Source organism: Pipistrellus kuhlii, unplaced genomic scaffold (genome assembly GCF_014108245.1).
Source record: "Pipistrellus kuhlii isolate mPipKuh1 unplaced genomic scaffold, mPipKuh1.p scaffold_m20_p_18, whole genome shotgun sequence".
In the NCBI taxonomy this organism is placed as follows: domain Eukaryota; kingdom Metazoa; phylum Chordata; class Mammalia; order Chiroptera; family Vespertilionidae; genus Pipistrellus; species Pipistrellus kuhlii.
In genome coordinates this window covers 25,241,148-25,259,091 of record NW_023425493.1, presented here as the reverse complement: position 1 = coordinate 25,259,091, position 17,944 = coordinate 25,241,148, and the positions used below count along the sequence as shown (strand labels likewise).

General features: G+C 60.3%; 1 protein-coding gene across 1 annotated transcript; it reads left to right on the top strand.

The window, feature by feature from the left end:
* The first annotated feature begins 96 nt into the window (after positions 1 to 96).
* Positions 97 to 17,621, top strand: DCST1 (DC-STAMP domain containing 1). Its single transcript, XM_045583421.1, has 16 exons — positions 97 to 157; positions 367 to 585; positions 667 to 741; positions 6,181 to 6,309; positions 6,522 to 6,661; positions 7,793 to 7,997; positions 8,094 to 8,237; positions 9,242 to 9,363; positions 9,932 to 10,089; positions 12,641 to 12,740; positions 13,056 to 13,151; positions 13,252 to 13,378; positions 13,696 to 13,812; positions 14,310 to 14,452; positions 14,563 to 14,676; positions 17,247 to 17,621. Exons 1-16 carry the CDS (start codon positions 97 to 99, stop codon positions 17,496 to 17,498), a joined length of 2,202 nt encoding a protein of 733 aa, XP_045439377.1. The 3' UTR covers positions 17,499 to 17,621.
* The last annotated feature ends 323 nt before the right edge of the window (positions 17,622 to 17,944 follow it).

Here is a 17,944-nt window from a genome sequence, read left to right as displayed (position 1 = left end):
CGGGCTGAGGGTGAGGCAGAGGAGACGGGAGCAGAACCTCACGCCCAGGACGTCCTGGAGGAGCGTCTGAGCCAGAGAGGGTTCCGCGGAGCAGACATGGGCCCCGGAGGTCACCAGGGCGGACCGAACGGGCGGCGGAGGAGAGAGCCCCACACCAGTGAGTCCGCCATCACCATTGGCACCACCTTCCTGGCGCCCCCGCCCCCCCATCCTCCATCCGATCTCTCCTCCAGGACCCTCTCCCCTGCTCTTTGGGGTCCCCACCCTCCTCATTCAGCGCGCCCCCTCCTTTTTCCCCTCAAGTCTGCCCCACTTCCTTCAGGCCTCCCCCCAGTTCCTGCCCCCCTCCTCCTCCCGGTCCCCCAGCCTCTAGCCCCCACACGCCCTCGCCCCACGACCCACACCCTGGTCAGAAGAGCCAGGCGTTGACTCTGAGGGGCCGACCGCTTTGGCCCTCAGCGGTGCAGAGGCTCCTGGGCTGGGCACTGCCCGCCTGCTGCAGCCGGTTCCTGTGGCGCCAGCCGGGCGAGTTTCCGGTCACCGCCGTCCTGCTGGGGGCAGGCACTGGGGGGCTGCTGGCTGTAGGTGAGTGCGGAGCAGAAGTGGGGGCGCGGGGGGGACACACACACCCACCTTTGGGTCTTGGCGTTGACTCTGTTCGCGCAGGCCTCTTTCAGCTCCTGGTGAACCCGATGAGCATCTATGAGGAGCAGAAGATGGTGATACTGTACGGCTTGGCGGGTGAGTGCGGGGCCAAGGGCAGGGGCACGCAGGAGGCCTGCGGGACTCGGACCCATCCTGGGTCCCCAGGAAGGAGTCTGAGCTTGTTTCTTCTGCGCCCAAATGTGCCCCAGCCTCTGAGGGGAGGTTCAGAGGGAGGGGGCCCAGGCTGTAGGAGACACAGTCCTCCCCATGAGGAGTCTCCCCATCAGAAGGACTCCCCATTACCCTCATGCTACCGCCCCAAGCCCACGGCCCCTCCTAGTCCCCATCGCTCCTCCCCTCTCTGGCCTTGTGTCCTGCTCCTCTTGATCAGTACACACTTGATCTCAGCCGAAAGGCCGAGAAACGATCCTAGATAAGTTCATTCATTCACCCCTAACGGCGCGCCCGCTGAGAATTTAGCAACAGACAAGACTGACAAGCAGCGTTTTTGGAGTTTACATGCCAGTGGAGAGAGTGAGGCATGGGATGGGCGAGGAACAAGCAAGAGCATTTCTGATAGTGACACGTGGCATGAAAAAAAGTTAGCCAGGCCCAGCTGGTGTGGCGTGATGGTTGAGTGTTGACCCATGAAAAGAGGTCAATGGTTGGATTCCCTGTCAGGGCACAGGCCCAGGTTTCTGACTCAATCCCCAGTGGGAGGTGTGCAGGAGGCCGCAGATCCATGTTTCTCTCTCATTGATGTTTCTGTCTCTCTATCCCTCTCCCTCCCTCTCTCTAAAGTCAATTTAAAAACGCATATTTTTTTTTAATGCTTTTTGTTTTAAAAAAAATTTTTTTTTAAATATATTTTATTGATTTTGTACAGAGAGGAAGGGAGAGAGATAGAGAGTTAGAAACATCGATGAGAGAGAATCATCGATCAGCCGCCTCTTGCACACCCTCTACTGGGGATATGCCCGCAACCAAGGTACATGCCCTTGACCAGAATCGAACCCGGGACCCTTCAGTCCCCAAGCCGACGCTCTATCCATTGAGCCAAACCGGTTTCGGCCTTTTTTAAAAAAAATGTTAACCAGGGGAATATGATTGAAAGGGGCTGGGGAGCTGGCCTGATTAAGCAGTCAGGGAAGGCTTCTCAGAGAAGGTGACATTTGAATATCAGGAGCTGCTGAGCTGTGCGAAAAGAAAGCCCACCTAAAAGTGCTTTAACCATAAAGAACGTTTATTATCTCATCCTATTGGCCCGGGGCACGAAATCCGTGCACGGGGAGGGTCCCTGGGCTTGGCCGGGATCAGGGCCGATGGGGGCCTTCCAGATGCCAGCTGGGGCCTTCCTTCCCTGGCTGCCAGCTGCAGGCCAGGGTCTTCCTTTGTTCCGTACCGCGCCCCCTTCCCCCCCGTAGCGGTCAGTGTACATCATAGCGAGCAATCCATCTCCTGGTCTATAGTCGAACTCCTGAGGGGACAGTTTGCCTATTAGCCTTTTATATATATATAGATAATAAGTTTCAAGGTTAGAGTGGAATTTGGAGTTTGGATAATTCAGCAGCTTAGTAAACCCACCATGGACTCAGATTCCTTTCGTGTCTCTCTCTTTTTTTAATCCTCACCTGAGGATATATTTCCATTGATTTGTAGAAAGAGTAGAAGGAAGGGAGGGGGGAAAGAAAGAGATAGAGATAGAGATAGAGATAGAGATAGAGATAGAGAGAGAGAGAGAGAGAGAGAGAGAGAGAGAAATATTGATGTGAGAGAGACACATCAGCTGGTTGCCTCTCACATGTGCTCCAAGCAGGGGCTGGGGATCAAGCTTGCAACAGAGGTACATGCCCTTGATGGAAATCCCTGGGACCCTTCAGTCTGCAAGCTGATGCTCTATCCACTGAGCCAAACTGGCCAGGGCTCTTCTACCTTTTTTTCTGCCCCATCTTTGGCCTGCCAGCCACTCCTCTGCAGGTCACAAAGGGGAGGCCACCCCTCTGGGCATCACACCTCCATATGACAATGTCAGAAAGTCAAAGCAGTCACTCCATCCTATTCTCTCTCTCTCTCTCTTTTAACATTTAAAAATATATATATTATTGATTTTTTGTAGGGAGGGAGGGAGAGAGATAGAGAGCTAGAAACATCCATGAGAGAGATACATCGACCAGCTGCCTCTTGCACACTCCCCACCGGGGATATGCCCACAACCAATGTACATGCCCTTGACCAGAATCGAACCCGGGACCCCTCAGTCCACAGACCGACGCTCTATCCACTGAGCCAAACCGGTTTCGGCCTATTCTCTCTTTTAAGAACAAGGAAAACTTTTCCCTGTCACCCCAGCCAGCTTCCCCGCATGTCTCACTGGCCAGCACTTGGCAGCAGGTGCCCTTCCCAAACCTGTCCCAGGCGAGGCCCCACCCGTTTGCCGGACGAACCGCTCTCTTCTAGGTGCACCGGTGGATAACGCGGGGTTTTTCAGTAGATGGAGTTACGCATATTTAAAAAAATAAAATCCGCGTCATTCACCAGTGCCCCTCGTATGGGAGACCGACAGGAAGCTGCTTTCTCTCTGATCGGTGTGTTCACACCTGTCCTGTCGCCGACGACCTTTCACGTAGACCTTTCGCTGGCTGGCTACGTTCGTTCAGAAGCCCTCGTCCCGCTTCAGGAATTACGACTCCTCTTAAAAGATCCGATTCAGTCTCCTACATCAGCATTTCCATCTCGGTTCCTCCTCCGCCTGCTCCCTCCTCCCCGCCCTCCTCCTCAGCGCAGGCCTGACCCCTGGTGGGGCTCCAGCCGCGGAGAAGGGGGCAGGGCCTGTCCTGTCCGTGACCTTCTTCTCCGCCTCCTTCCCCTCGGCTGTCCTGCTGTCAGAGAGGGACGAGAAGAATCAGAGGAACAGGCACGAAAGTCCGAAGTCACCGGAACTGTTACAAAGCCTGTGTGTGACCGGCACTGGCGCCCGGCGGCTCAGGGGTCTGCGTGGAGGCTCCTTGGAGGCTCTGGGCGGGCCTCGCCGGGCCCAGTCACTGCGGGGGCAGGTCCACGCGGCTGACCTCGGGGGAAGCTGCCCACGGCTCCTGCAGGCGGCCCGCAGCCTCTGCTCCTTGGGTCCGCCCCACGATGGGGCCTCTCAGCGGACGTGAGGCTGCTCCCTCTCAGCACGGCCTCTCGTCCCGGAGGAAATGGCTGCCCGGAGCCTGCCAGGCTGGCCGTGGAGCGCGTACCACGCTCCCTCCTGAGCGCCCCCTGGCTCCGGGGTCCGGGCAGCCCCGGCCGGTGGCTCAGCCGGAGTCCGGCCCAGGACCGGGGACCAGGTTTCCCATCTCGAAGCTCCAGTCCCCGCAGGGTTTCCCTGGGGCCTCTCACTCTACAGGGGGAAGGGAACGCCCCTTCTCTCCGCAGACTCGCCTCCAACTCTGGGGATCGAGCCCACACCCCGGGCGTGTGCCCTGACCGGGAACCCCACGGTGGCCTCCTGGTTTATAGGTCGACACTCAACCACTGAGCCATGCCGGCCAGGCCATGGGGCTCTCTTTCGAATGTAGGGCAACTCTACCCCCTCTCTTCCGCAGCCTGCGTCTGTGGTCAGAAGGCCAAGACCACAGCAAAAAGCCCCTTCGATGCTCGGTTTTACCACCACTGGGCTAGACAAACCACTCCCGGAGTCAGGGCGTGGACAGGCCACTGCCCTGGAACAAAACTCACGTTGTCTTAGCAAGAAAGAAAGCAGAGCCAGCTGCTGGGTGGCACCGAAGGGTTTACAGCAAACCTGTAGGACGAGGCGGTGCCAGACGGGTGAGGACGAGGGGGAGGCGTGCTCCCGCTGGGAGGACAGCCAGGGCACAGGCCAGAGAGGAGCGACAGCAGTGAGGTCTGTGAGGGCCGAGTAGCATGGCATGGCGTCGGGAGGGAGGCAGAGGCCGGATCGCAAGCCCGTGGGCCCCGCTGAGGGATGTGGATTCGGTTCCACCCGTGGTGGAAGGCCACGGGGCCGTGTGAAGCAGGCGGGGATGTGCTCGGACCTCTCTGTTTACATGACCACTCTGGCTGCCTGGTGAAGGACAGCTCAGCCACAGAGGAAGTGGGGGGCCGGCTGGTCCCAGCGAGCGGTGACGGGGGCTCCGGGAGGGCAGTGGACACCGCATGAAGCACAGGCTCGGGGTTGGCTTTGGAGACCCAGGATGAGCGCTCTGTCCACACGGGGATCTTCTGGGTCCCCCGACCAGCCGGCGCTGCTCCTTCGGCCTGGAATGCCGCCCGCCCGTGCCCTCTAACAACAGTTACTCATCCCCTGGGCCGCTGACACATCACCGCCTTTGTCCGGCCGCTCGGCCCCGCCCCTCCCTGCAGAGGCGCCCACTCCCGCACCTGCTCCCACGGCTCTCTGAGCGCCCCCGAGCCCTCGGCGCTCACCGCTGCATCATGTTTACGCGTCTGTCTCTCCCTGGATTAGGAGCCTCCGGGAGCTCACTGTCTCCTTTCACAGACCACAGGGACGCGCGTGGGAAAGGCTAAGACATACCAGGAGGCGCATGCTTATGGGCTCAGCTGGGGACCGGGGTCGGGGTGCTGTAGGCGCCAGAGCGTGGGGAGCATTGAGGTGGCTCTGCCCTCTCTTCTGACCGTTCTGAGCGCCAGGGCCTGTTCCAGAATTTTTCTCTCGTTCTCTCTGCTCCCCCAGCACCCAGGGTCAGTGAGAATGCAACCTGGAGACGGAAATGAGGCCCTCTCCCCCCCCCCTTTTTTTTTAAAATATATTTTATTGATTTTTTTACAGAGAGGAAGAGAGAGGGATAGAGAATTAGAAACATCGATGAGAGAGAAACATCGACCAGCTGCCTCCTGCACACCCCCACCAGGGACATGCCCGCAACCAATGTACATGCCCCTGACCAGAATCGAACCCGGGACCCTTCAGTCCACAGACCCTTGCTCTATCCACCGAGCCAAACTGGTCTCAGCTTTCTTTTTTTCTTTTTTTTTTTTTTTTTTCCCGTTCCCTTTTTTAAAAATATATTTTTTTTTATTGATTTTTATAGAGGCGAGGAGAGAGGGATAGAGCATTAGAAACATTGATGAGAGAGAATGATCGATCAGCTGCCTCTTGCACACCTCCTACCGGGGATGTGCCCGCAACCAAGGTACATGCCCCTGACCAGAATCGAACCTGGGACTTTTCAGTCCGCAGGCCGACGCTCTATCCACTGAGCCACACCGGTTCCGGCAGGCCCCCTTCCCTCACACAGGCACTCACTATGCACGTCCACAAAGTCACTCACCAGCCACGGCCTCCCACCTCCCCAGCCCTCCGGGGACGGCACCCAGCTGAGCTCTGTGATGGCTGTTGGATACGTGGAGTGATGGTGGCCCGGAAGGCCGATCCGAGTCCGTGTGACTGGGGACGAGAGCGGGATGGGGTGTTCCAGAAGGGAGTTGGGGGGGTGGGGGGTTACTCGGGTGAACCTGGTAGACTAACCAGCGCCCTCGCTCTGCCTCACCGCCCCCCGGGCTCTCCCACAGGCTCCGGGGCCGTGGGCTGGGGGACCTCCCCGCGGATCCGCTGTGCCAGCCTCCTGCTCATCCCCAAGATGCTGGGCAAGGAGGGCAGGCTCTTTGTGCTGGGATACGCCCTGGCCGCCATCTACGAGGGTGAGTGTGCCCTGGGGCCGTGTCCCTCGTGGGACACCCCTGGGAGCCGGGCCGGGCGGCGGAGAAAGGGTGGGAATCCGATCCCAGCGGCGGCCATTGGCTGAGGGTCCCCGAGAGAGACCCCCTCTGTGGACACGGGACAAAACCGGGGCTGGGAGGTGGTCCCAGAGGTGCTGAGCCGGAGGGAGTGACTCCTCGGGCCTCCTCCCCAGGACCCGTGGCCAATCTGCGGTTCAACCTCAACGAGGTGGTGGCCTCGCTGGGCTGCACGGTGGAGCTGCAGATCAACAACACACGCGCGGCCTGGCGCGTCTCCACCGCCCCGCTGCGCGCCGTGTTCCAGGACCTGCTGGTCAGGACCCTGCAGGGGCAGGGGCGGGGGTGGGGTGGGGTTGGGGTCTATTCCCAAGGGGACCTAGGGGACCTGAGCTGGGAGCTGGGACCCTGAATTCACTCTTTCCCAAAGAGGGGATTCCTGGCATTTTTTTTTTTTTTCAAGACTGTCCCCAAACACTGCAGGATGTGTGCCCCGCCCCAGTCAGGGGGACAGGCCTTACCCCAAACACCGAAGTGGGAGGTTCGCTGGGCAGCTGAACTGGAAGGTCAGGGGCTTGGGGTCCTCGGCCTTGAGGGTTTGGAAGCTTTGAAGACCAGGGGAGTAGACTCGCAGTGTTTCCCAAAGGGGTACGGGAAGAGTTTGGTGGGGGTATGCACTGCACTGTGCTTAGCTGCGCCTAATTCTACGTTCCCATGAGTACGAGGGGTACTCAGCGTTACGAACGTTGTAGAAGGGGGACACATATGTCAAAAGTTTGGGAAACAGTGGACAAGAGCATTGGTTTTTTGTTTTGTTTTTTAATATATTTTATTATTGATTTTTTACAGAGAGGAAGGGAGAGGGTTGGAGAGCTAGAAACATCGATGAGTGAGAAACATTGACCAGCTGCCTCCTGCACACCCTCTACAGGGGATGTGCCCGCAACTAAGATACATGCCCTTGACCAGAATTGAACCTGGGACCTTTCAGTCTGCAGGCCGACGCTCTATCCACTGAGCCGCACCGGTTCCGGCAGCATTGGGCTTTGGAGACGGGGGTTTGGGGGGATCGGAGCATTGAGCTGGGGAGATCGGGGTTGAAGGGCTTGGGAGTGGGGACACTGAGACGGCCTAGTGGCCTGAGGGATGGGAGATGTGGGGTGAAGTCCAAGGACTTGGGGAGCCCTTCCCTGAGGAGCAAGGATCTGGGACGGGAGGCCTGAGGAGGAGCTGGGAGCCTGGGAGGGGAGCGAAGCAGAGGCAGCGGGGGAGAGGGCCGGGCTCGGGACTGGAGCCCGTGGGGAGGGGAGGGGAGCATCTCCCTCAGAGCCCAGGCTCCTGCAGGCCTCACGAAGGGCCCAAAGCCCGGCTAACGGGGGAGGAGAGGCCAGGGGGCAGCAGACGCTCTCAGCCCCGTCCCTGCCCTGTCCACCCCTCTCGCCCCCAGAACAGCAAAAAGTCCCTGAGAGCCGAGACTCAGAACATCTCCAACTCCTTCGAGGAGCTGGACGCCCAGGTGAACAGCGAGACCGGCTATACGCCCGAGGACGCCGGGGGCCTGGCGGAGACGGCCCGGCTCCGCGCCCCGGCCTTCCGGGCCCACCTCTCCACCCAGAAGATGTACGAGCTGAAGACCAAGCTGCGCTGCGCCTGTGAGGGGCGTCCCCGGGGGGCGGGGGGGCAGCCGCGGGGCCGGGCTCCGGTCAGGGTGCGGGATCTCAGACCGCCCCGCCCGCCCTGCCCCGCAGACGTGGTGGACAGGGCCATCCTCAGCTGCCGCCGCTGGTTTGACAAGAAGCACGCAGAGTGCATGCAGCGCATCCCGGTCCCGCTCCTCAACCACCTGCTCTGCCTGCCCATGAAGTTCAAGTTCTTCTGCGGCATCGCCAGGGGTCAGCGCCGTGGCCGGAGGCTGGGGGCACCGGGGCTGGGGAGCCGAGTCCCCGGGGCGCGTTGGGAAGGCGTGGGGCAGGAAGCCATGAGGCGGGAGGCTCTAGGCTCTGAGGACACAGCCCCCTCTGAGCCAGCCCTCCCACCCTTCAGGGTCAGTGACAGCTGCTGCTCCCGCCCGGGGATCTTTCTTTCTTTCTTTTTATTTATTTATTTTTAAATATATATATTTTATCGATTTTTTACAGAGAGGAAGAGAGAAGGATAGAGAGTTAGAAACATCGATGAGAGAGAAACATCGATCAGCTGCCTCCTGCACACACACACCGCCCCCCCCACTGGGGATGTGCCCGCAACCAAGGTACATGCCCTTGACCAGAATCGAGCCCGGGGCCTTTCAGTCCGAAGGCCAACGCTCTATCCACTGAGCCAAACCGGTTCCGGCTCTTTCTTAAAAAAAATAAAAAAATTAAAAAAATAAAAATAAAAAAAATTATTGATTTTTTACAGAGAGAAAGAGAGAGGGATAGAGAGTTAGAAACATCAATGAGAGAGAAACATTGATCAGCTGCCTCCTGCACACCCCCCACCGAGGATGTGCCTGCATCCAAGGTACATGCCCTTGACCGGAATCGAACCTGGGACGTTTCAGTCCACAGGTCGACGCTCTACCCACTGAGCCAAACCGGTTTCGGCCCGCCCAGGGTTCCTGAGGGTTTAAGGAGATAGCATTTGTGAGGAAGGTAGCAGGGCTGGCAGACGGAGGAACTGCTCTATGGGTATCGACGAACTTTATTACCAACGGGTATGGTGAGAGACGGTGGAAAAGGGGGGAATCATACCTTGCTCCCAGGAAAAGAACTCAGGAAAGCAGAGAGGAAACGGACCCCAGGGGGTCGAGCCGTGGGCAGGGAGGCAGAGAGCGGGAGATGGAGGGGCTCCCCAGGGGCCAGCTGGAGGCTGGGCACGGGGAGGCAGCCCTCCCTCACCTGCCCCCTCCCACCAGCGATGGAAATTTGGTGCCGCAGCCGCATCCCCGTGGAAGGCAACTTCGGGCAGACGTACGACTCTGTCAACCAGTCTATTCAGGGGCTGGGCGGGGACTTTTCGGCCACGATCAACTTCAAGGTAGGAGGCAGGGCATTTTGGAAATGGAGCGGGGGGGGGGGGGGGGGGGGGGATAGGGGGTGGGAGGAGGCACAGGGAAGAGGGCCTGAGGTAGGGCGAGTGGGGGGTGGAGAGATCACTGGGCGTGGGAGGGGCAGGAGGGGCACAGCAGGGGTGCTGGGTGCTAGGAGAGGAGCAGGCTGAGCCTGCGTGCGGGGTGCCTGGAGCTGGCTGGGGACGGATGGTCAGCAGGTGTGAGGGGTCAGCTCCTACAGATGCAGGGGAGCGAGCCCCCGGCGGGGAGCAGAAGGAAGCAGCAGCTCCCGCAGGCCCTGCGACGAGCCAGGGGGCATGGCCTGCGCGGGGCACCGGGGAGCGATGCCACGGGAGGCTGGGCCGGGCAAACAGAGGAGCTGGGCTGTGAATCCCGACTGACCTTGTTTATTAATAGTGTGTGTGGGTGTAGGCAGGTGGGGAGGGGGGGGGGCGCGATCAGACCTTGTTCCCGGGGAAGAGAAGCCAAGGAAAGCAGAGAGGAAGCGGACGTAAGGTGGCGGAGAGCCTGAGGGCCGCACCTGTGCCTCCGCAGGAGGAGAAGCAGGCGGGGCTGCTGGGCCTCAACGCCAGCTGGGAGCACGTGAGCACCGAAGTGCGGGACTACGTGCGGCGCCAGGAGGCCCAGCTGGAGTGGGCCCTGGGGCTGCTGCACGTGCTGCTGTCCTGCACCTTCCTGACCGTCCTCCACTCGTGAGCCCCCTCCCTCCCTCCCCCCACCCCTCCCCACCCCACCCCCGCTCCCGAAGCCCCTTCCTGCGCTCCGGAGAGGGGCCTGCCCCGGGGAGCCTGGGAGAGCCGACCGTCAGGCCCACCTCCACCTCTGGGTTTTTTTTATATATATTGATTTTTTAAATTGATTTTTTATTTTATTTTATACACACACACACACACACACACATATATATATATATTTGATTTTTTTACAGAGAGGAAAGGAGAGAGATAGAGAGTTAGAAACATTCATCTGCTGCCTCCTGCACACCCCCCACTGGGGATGCACTGGGGATGTGCCCTTGACCGGAATCGAACCCAGAACCCTCAGTCCGCAGGCCGACGCTCTATCCACTGAGCCACACCGGTTTCGGCCCGCCTCCAGCTCTGAGTGTGCAGGTCCCCGTGCCCGTTCTGAGCGGGCTGGCGCACGCAGAGCTGGAGGAAACGTGGCGTTCTGTCAGAAGCATCGCCGTGCTCCCGCCGCCTCCGAAGGCCGCCCTCCCTCCTCTGTCCAGCGCCTTCCAGCCTTCATCCCGACGCTGACGCTTTTACTTCTCGCCTTGACTTTTGATTTTTTTTCCCCCCCTCGCCCTTCCTATTCCCCTTGGCTCTGACTTTGTGCCATTTTTATCGTCCAATTCTGCTTTCATTCTCTCCCGCCTGCTGTGCTGGCAGCCACTTTCGCTCCATTTGGACCAAAGTCCTCAGCCCCACCCAGCCTGGCGTCCAGCCGGCCGCCCCGGCCTCGCTCTCCGTCCCCTATTGACCTCTGGACCCTCTGCTTCCTGCCTCCACCCCCAGAGGCTGGAGATGGCCGGGCGGGGGCCGGGCGGGGGCCGGGCAGGGAGGCCGCAGCGGCTCCTGCTCGGCTGCCCGTGTTTGCAGAGCCGGGAGTGACTCCAGTGCGCGGTTACGCTGTGCCTGTGCGAGGACAGAGATGAATGGGCCGCATCCCCCCCCCAGAAGCTTACGGTGGAGGGCAGACAAGAGAGGCGGCCGAGAAACAGAGGCGACTCAAGGGCTGCGGGACGGGTGTGGGAGCCGAGGAGGCGCCCCGGCAGGAGCTATAAATGGGCCTCCAAAGGCTGCAGACCGGGAGCCCCGGTCAAGGAGAGAAAGGGTGTTCTCTCGGGCAAGGATCCTGGCATCTGTGGGGTGTGGAGGGCAGAGGACGTGGCTGGAGTGGGCGAGGCCAGACAGTCTGGAAAGCCCGGGGGGGGGGGGGGGGGGGGGCGGTTGCCGGAGGGACTGGGGCGGACCGAAGGCAGGAGTCCAAGGCGGGTCAGAGGTTAGGGAGCCTGGGGACTGGGGCGTGGCAGGAAGCTGGCCCGAGAAGGCCCTAAAAGGGAAAGGTGTCGCAGGCCTCACAGCGAGCTTGGGGCGAGGAGGAAGGAGGCACGGAGGCAAAAGGCACTTCCAGGCTTTCAACCTGGGTGAGGTCACTCCCTGAGGGGGCAGCGCTGGGGACAGGGCGGGGCCCAGGCTCCGGAGGCCTGTGCACCGTAGCGATAGGTTCCTCCACAAGGGGGCGCTCACAGTCTTCCTTCGCATTTATAGTTAGTTCCACTTGCAAGGGAAAGATGGATGGATTATGACAAGGTCCCAGAGCCAATAGCATTGGCAGTTACGTTTCACGGTTTACAGAGATTTTACTTTTTAAAAAACATTTTTATTGACTTCAGAGAGGACAGGAGAGGGAAGGAGGGATAGAAACATCAATGATGAGAGGGAATCATTGATCGGCTGCCTCCTGCACGCCCCCCCACTGGAGATGGAGCCGGCAACCCAGGTATGTGTCCTTGATCAGAATCGAACCCGGGACCCTTCAGTCTGCAGGCCGATGCTCTATTCACTGAGCCAAACCGGCGAGGGCTCAAACACATTTTCAACAATTAACATTTTTTTTCCCCTTAGAAAATGGAAGCATTACCAAAGCTGGTTTGGCTCAGTGGATAGAGTATTGGCCTGTGTAAATATATTTTAAAAAAGAAAGAAAGAAAGAACAGAAGCATTATGTGGGACCTTGGCAGATACACGGAGGAGAGTTACACATGTACACGCACTCCCCCCCCCCCCCCCGAAACCACTGCTGAGGCCAGGGGTGTGTCCGAGGGGAAGGAAAGTGGTGTTTGGGTGACTTTTGCTCGAAGGAATCTCCAGGAGAAGTTTTTCAGGCTCAGCAGAGAGGCGAGGACTCCAGCAGTGAATGGGGGAGTCACAATGGGTCAGGTGACTCCTGAAACCTTGCTGGGTTCCCCCACCTCTGGGCCTTTGCTCTGCTGTTTCCTCTGCTTGATGCTCCTCCTGCCAGGTCCAGCCTGGGACGTCTCCCCTCCTCCCGCGACCCCCCCGCGCACAGCCCCCCCCCCCTCGGTCTCAGGGCTGGCGCAGACATCTCCCACTGGGCACGCCTGAGGGCAGGGCAGAGGCTGCTAGGATGTAGATGGTGCTCAGAGGCCGGCTGGTGGAGTGACTGTGCCTTAGGAAGCCCAGGGCTGGAGAGAGATGGAGACATTCTTGTCCGCAGGGCCTTCTCCTACATGGACAGCTACAACGGGGACATTCGCTTTGACAACATCTACATCAGCACCTACTTCTGTCAGATCGATGAACGCAGGAAGAAGCTGGTGAGTGGGGGGGTGAGATCAGGCCGGCAGGGGGGGGCAGTTAGGGGTGCTCAGGCAGGCAGGGGCAGTTAGGGGCAATCAGGCTGGCAGGGAAGGGCAGGAGGGAAAAAAAGCTGGTGAGTGGGGGGGGTGAGATCAGGCCGGCAGGGGGGGGCAGTTAGGGGTGCTCAGGCAGGCAGGGGCAGTTAGGGGCAATCAGGCTGGCAGGGAAGGGCAGGAGGGAAAAAAAGCTGGTGAGTAGACCCAGCCTTACCCACGGGTGTGCCGCTGGGGGCGGGGCCTTGATGCTCCTCGCTGTGGTTCATCTTCTTCCAGGGCAAACGGACTCTGCTGCCGCTCCGCAAAGCGGAGAAGAAGACGGTCATCTTCCCGTACGACCCCACCATCCAGGCCTCGGAAATGAGAAACGTGGTGAGGAAGGGGGGGGCACCAGAGGCACAGACCTGAGCGAGGAGGGGGAAGGCTGCCGGGGCAGTGGCGTGCCCGCTCCACCCGGCCTGCTCTCGGGCAGATAATGGAGCTGCTGGAGACGGTGCCGGTGCTGCTGCTGCTGCTGGTGCTGTGCGGGCTGGACTGGGCGCTCTACTCCATCTTCGACACCATCCGCCAGCACTCCTTCCTGCAGTACTCCTTCCGCAGTGAGCGCGCCGGGCACCACCCTGTCCGGCCACCCACCCCGATGCTTCCCATCTCCGCCTCTGGGTCTCGGGCCTTTGGGTCCTCCTCAGGGTCACGTCTGAGCCCTGACACCTGACAGCTGGCCCCGGGCCCTGGGTCTCCAGCCCCCTTTCCACCTACAACGGGGCGCCCAGGGGAGGGACAGAATGTGCAGCTGAGAAGTGTTTCTTAGCTCGGACCTCTCCCATCCCCTTAAGGCCAACTCCTAACCTCACCCTCGCCCTCGCCCCCCGCCCCCGCCCCCGCCCCACACCCCACGCCCGGATCTTCGCCTCAGGCCGGCATAAACTGGAGGTGAAAGTTGGGGGGGACTCCCTGATCGCCCGGCTCCTCCGGAAGACCATCGGGGCGCTGAACACCTCCTCGGAGACAGTGGTGGAATCCAACAACATGCGTGCGTGGCGCGGAGGCTGCGGAGCGGAGGGATGGGGGGCTGCGGGGCGAGGGCCCCTCCGAGGCCGGGAGTGGGGGCCGGGGCCTTGGGGTGGGGAGACAGGGGGGTCAGAGGACTCTGTTGGGGTTGGGGAATCAGAGCAGGGAACATCGGGTCCAACTGGAAGAGCTGGAGGATGACAGGCCTGGGTCAGCGGAGCCGGGGGGCGGGGGAGGGGGCGGGGGGGGGCTGGGCCTTCGGGCCAGAGGGTCCCACCTTCGGAGGGCGTTGTTGTCCCACAGACCTCTCTGCTCTGATGGAAGCCGCCTACACCTGCGCGGTGCTGAGCAGAGCCACATGGGCCCTGGGTGGCACCGCTCCTCAGGAGGAGGGGCCAGCAGGAGTCCAGCGAGGTGTCAGACCCAACCCGCACCCTCACTGGGCAGGAATTCAGCCAGGGCTGCCCGTCCCTCAGCGGCCAGACCCTTACAGCGCCCCCTACCCCTGCCCGCCCCCAGCCTGTCTGCCTCAGCCCCTGTCCCTGAGCGCCGGAGACTATGTGAGGACCGGACTCCCCACGGGCCTGCTGGTGTGTCTCTGTCTGCTCCAGGCTTTCGGCTACCGGCTGCGGAGGGTCATCGCAGCCTTCTACTTCCCCAAGGTGCGCCCCGACCTCCCCCCTGACACCCCCCCAGGCCGCGCTCACACACACCAGCCGCCCGCACCAGCCCCCACCCGCTGTCCCTGTCGCTGACCCCCCTCTCTGCCCAGCGAGAGAAGAAGCGGGTCCTGTTCTTCTACAACGAGCTCCTGAGGAAAAGGGCGGCCTTCACCAAGCTGAGGAGGGCGGCCATCGTGAGGCAGGCGCGGGAGCAGAGGGCCCGGGTAAGTCAGGCCAGGCCTGCGCTGTGCTCCCGCTGGGCCTGAGGACGCGGGAGGAAGGGCTTCTCCCCTCAGTCCGCCCGCCCCGCCAGGCCCCTGGCCCTGGAAGCTCAGTGCGCTCAGACGTGATTCACGCCGAAGGGCTGGTCCCCTGCTCTGGACGCCAGGGCTGTGTCCGTCCCTGAGCCCCAGACGTCAGCCCGGCCTGAGCCGCTCAGAGGACCAGCAGGAAGCGGCGGGAAGGGGAAACAGGATTTGACCAAAGGAAAGCAAGAGGGGTTCCTCAGAAACCGGGGACCGAGGCAAAGCCACGGGTCTCCTGAGAGGCCCGCAGACCAGACGCCCGGGGCGACCCATCGGCAGCAGGAGGCCGGGGCTGGGTCTGGAGGCCTCACTGAGGGGTGTGAGGCACCTGGGAAGCGCACTGAGTTGAAAGATCCAGGCTCGTCCACACTCCCCCGTGAGGCTGGGTCGCTCTGGCCATCATCCTCGCAGCACCTGGGTTTCCCTCTGACGGACGGGAGGCGGGACAGGTCTGCAGCCTGCTCCCTGGAGACTAGTAAGAGAGGGACCGTCAGGTGTCGGGCTCGGGGTCTTATTACCATGACAACTATGTGATGGCTCCTGTCCGTATTACCATGACGACTCTCATTTAAACGCGGTGCCTTGGTGTTCTGGGAAATGGAGTCACCGGCTCCGTTGGGCTGTGGTCAGGACTAGTGCAAGCACACAGGAAGTCCCGTACAGGTGTTAGGTGTCATCCTGTGACCCTAGGCCAGTGGCCACCTCTCCAACCACCAGTTTTCTCGCCTGGAAAAGAGATGGTGGTGATGATGATGATGATGATAACAGTATCTGCCTTACATGGTTATTGTTTGAATTGAGTTAATTTACTTACAGTTTTTTAGTACAGGGCCCAACATTTATTTATTATTATTATTTTAAATATATTTTATTGATTTTTTACAGAGAGGAAGGGAGAGGGATAGAGAGTTAGAAACATTGATGGGAGAGAAACATAGACCAGCCGCCTCCTGCACACCCCCCACCGGGGATGTGCCCGCAACCTAGGCACGTGCCCTTGACCGGAATCGAACCTGGAGCCTTCAGTCCACAGGCTGACGCTCTATCCACTGAGCCAAACCAGTTAGGGCGGCCCAACATTTAAAAAACAAGTTGTACCTGATCTTATTTAATCACACTCATGAAAGGGAGAATGCCGGTTTAACTTTTTGCTCTGTGCCCAGACCCCCTATCCCCCATGAAACGCACCATGACTGATTAAAAAAAAGAACATACTGTGATCCCATGACCCGGTCCTGAAGTAACGTGGATTCTGATGGGCAGATGGAAATGTGAAGGGCATTCCTTCCACACCGAGGGAACAGAATGTGCCAAGACTAAAAACCCACGCAAAGGGCGAGCAGAGGGCCAGGGCTGGTCTGGGGAGGCAGGCACAGCTCAGGAAGGGGGACGCTGGGCCGGAGGCTTGAAAGGGACCAGACTGTGGAAGCTATGGAAGCCCCGCGCGGGAGTCCTGCCTTTGGCCCGCAGTGCAGCTCCTGGTGGTTTTTGAGCCGAGGATGACTATGGAGAGGGTGGGGGAGAGAGGGAGCATCTAGCACCACCACCAGGCTTGCAGTTTCAATCAGGATCCCTGGGTCCAGCCAGGTTTGATTGTTTACTGTCTTGGTGCCTTTGGGGAAGTCACTTCACTTGGTGAGATTCACCCTCCTCATCTGTAAAGTGATAGTCTTATCTGCCCTCCTCACTGCTCAGCCCCACCCTGAGAACCAAGTAAGATGATTGATGGGAAATCGAAAATGATGGTGATTGCTGTTGCTAGCTGGGAGAGTCCATGCTGCATCATTTCTTTTTAAAAATATATATATATATTTTGCCGAGACCGGTTTGGCTCAGTGGTAGAGCATCGGCCTGCAGACTGAAAGGTCCCAGGTTCGATTCTGGTCAAGGGCGTGTACCTTGGTTGTGGGCACATCCCCAGTGGGGGGACGGGGGGGTGCAGGAGACAGCTGATCAATGTTTCTCTCTCATCAATGTTTCTAACTCTCTATCCTTCTACCTTCCTCTCTGTAATAAAAGCAATAAAATATATTTTTTTAAAAAATAAAAAATATATATTTTTTATTGATTTCAGAGAAGAAGGGAGGGGAAGAGAGAGATAGAAACATCAATGATGAAGATCATTGATCTGCTGCCTCCTGCACGCCTCACACTGGGGATTAAGCCCACAACCTGGGCATGTGACCTGACCGGGAACCCAACCTTGACCTCCTGGTTCATTGGTCCACTCTCAACCAGAGTCCCACCAGCCGGTCCCTCCCCCTCTCCATCACGGAGTGCGGGCGGGGAGCCCTCTGGGACCCACCTCCCTAGCACCCAGGCTCTCTGGGGGGGTCCTCTTTGCCCAATCCAGTTTTCTCCACCTTGTGGGCACTGCCATGCCTTGAGTCTCCGGACAAGAAGCGCGGGTCAGTCCCCTCGCGCCTTTCCCCACCTCGCCCCTCCCGACCCCACCCCCCGCTAGCGCTAACCCTCCCCGCTTCCCACAGCGCCACGACCTGGCGGACATCCTGCACCGCCGCTGCCCCTTCCTGCGCCCCTGGCTGCGCCGGCGCTGTGTGGTGTGCCAGGCCCCGGAGGCACCCGACTCCTACGTGTGCCCGACTGCGGACTGCGCGGCGGTGTACTGCCCGTCCTGCTGGGACGACATGCGGCAGCGCTGCCCGGTCTGCACGCCCCGGGAGGAGCTCTCCTCCTCCGCCTACAGCGACAGCAACGACGACGCCACCTACGCGGAGTGAAGGGGCGCCCTGCGCGCTCCCCCTTCGCCCCTTCCGAATCAATAAAAAGCCGTTCACACCCCCGCTGCCCGCGCTCCGCCCGCGGGGATCCGGTACTCGGGCGGGGAGCGGGCCGGGCGCTGCCGGGCGGGCAGCCCGGGAGAACTGACACCGATCGCCGCAGGGCCGGGCGGCGGACTGGAGGCGGGAGGCGGCAACGCTGCTAGGAAGAAGCCCGGACCTGCGGCGGGTGGAGAAGCGACGCCCCAGCCGGTCAGACCGGCCTCCGATCCCACCCAGCACGGCAGCTGGAAAGCGGCGGCGCTGCGCTGAGCAAGCGGAGTCCTGGGTCCGGGTCGGCTTCTTTAGGAACCCGAGCGGCTGGGCGGGGCCTCTAAGGGGGCGGGGCCTGACGGGAGGGGAGGGGCTTGGAGGGAGGAGCGTGGCCTAACCCGGAGCCCTGTGAG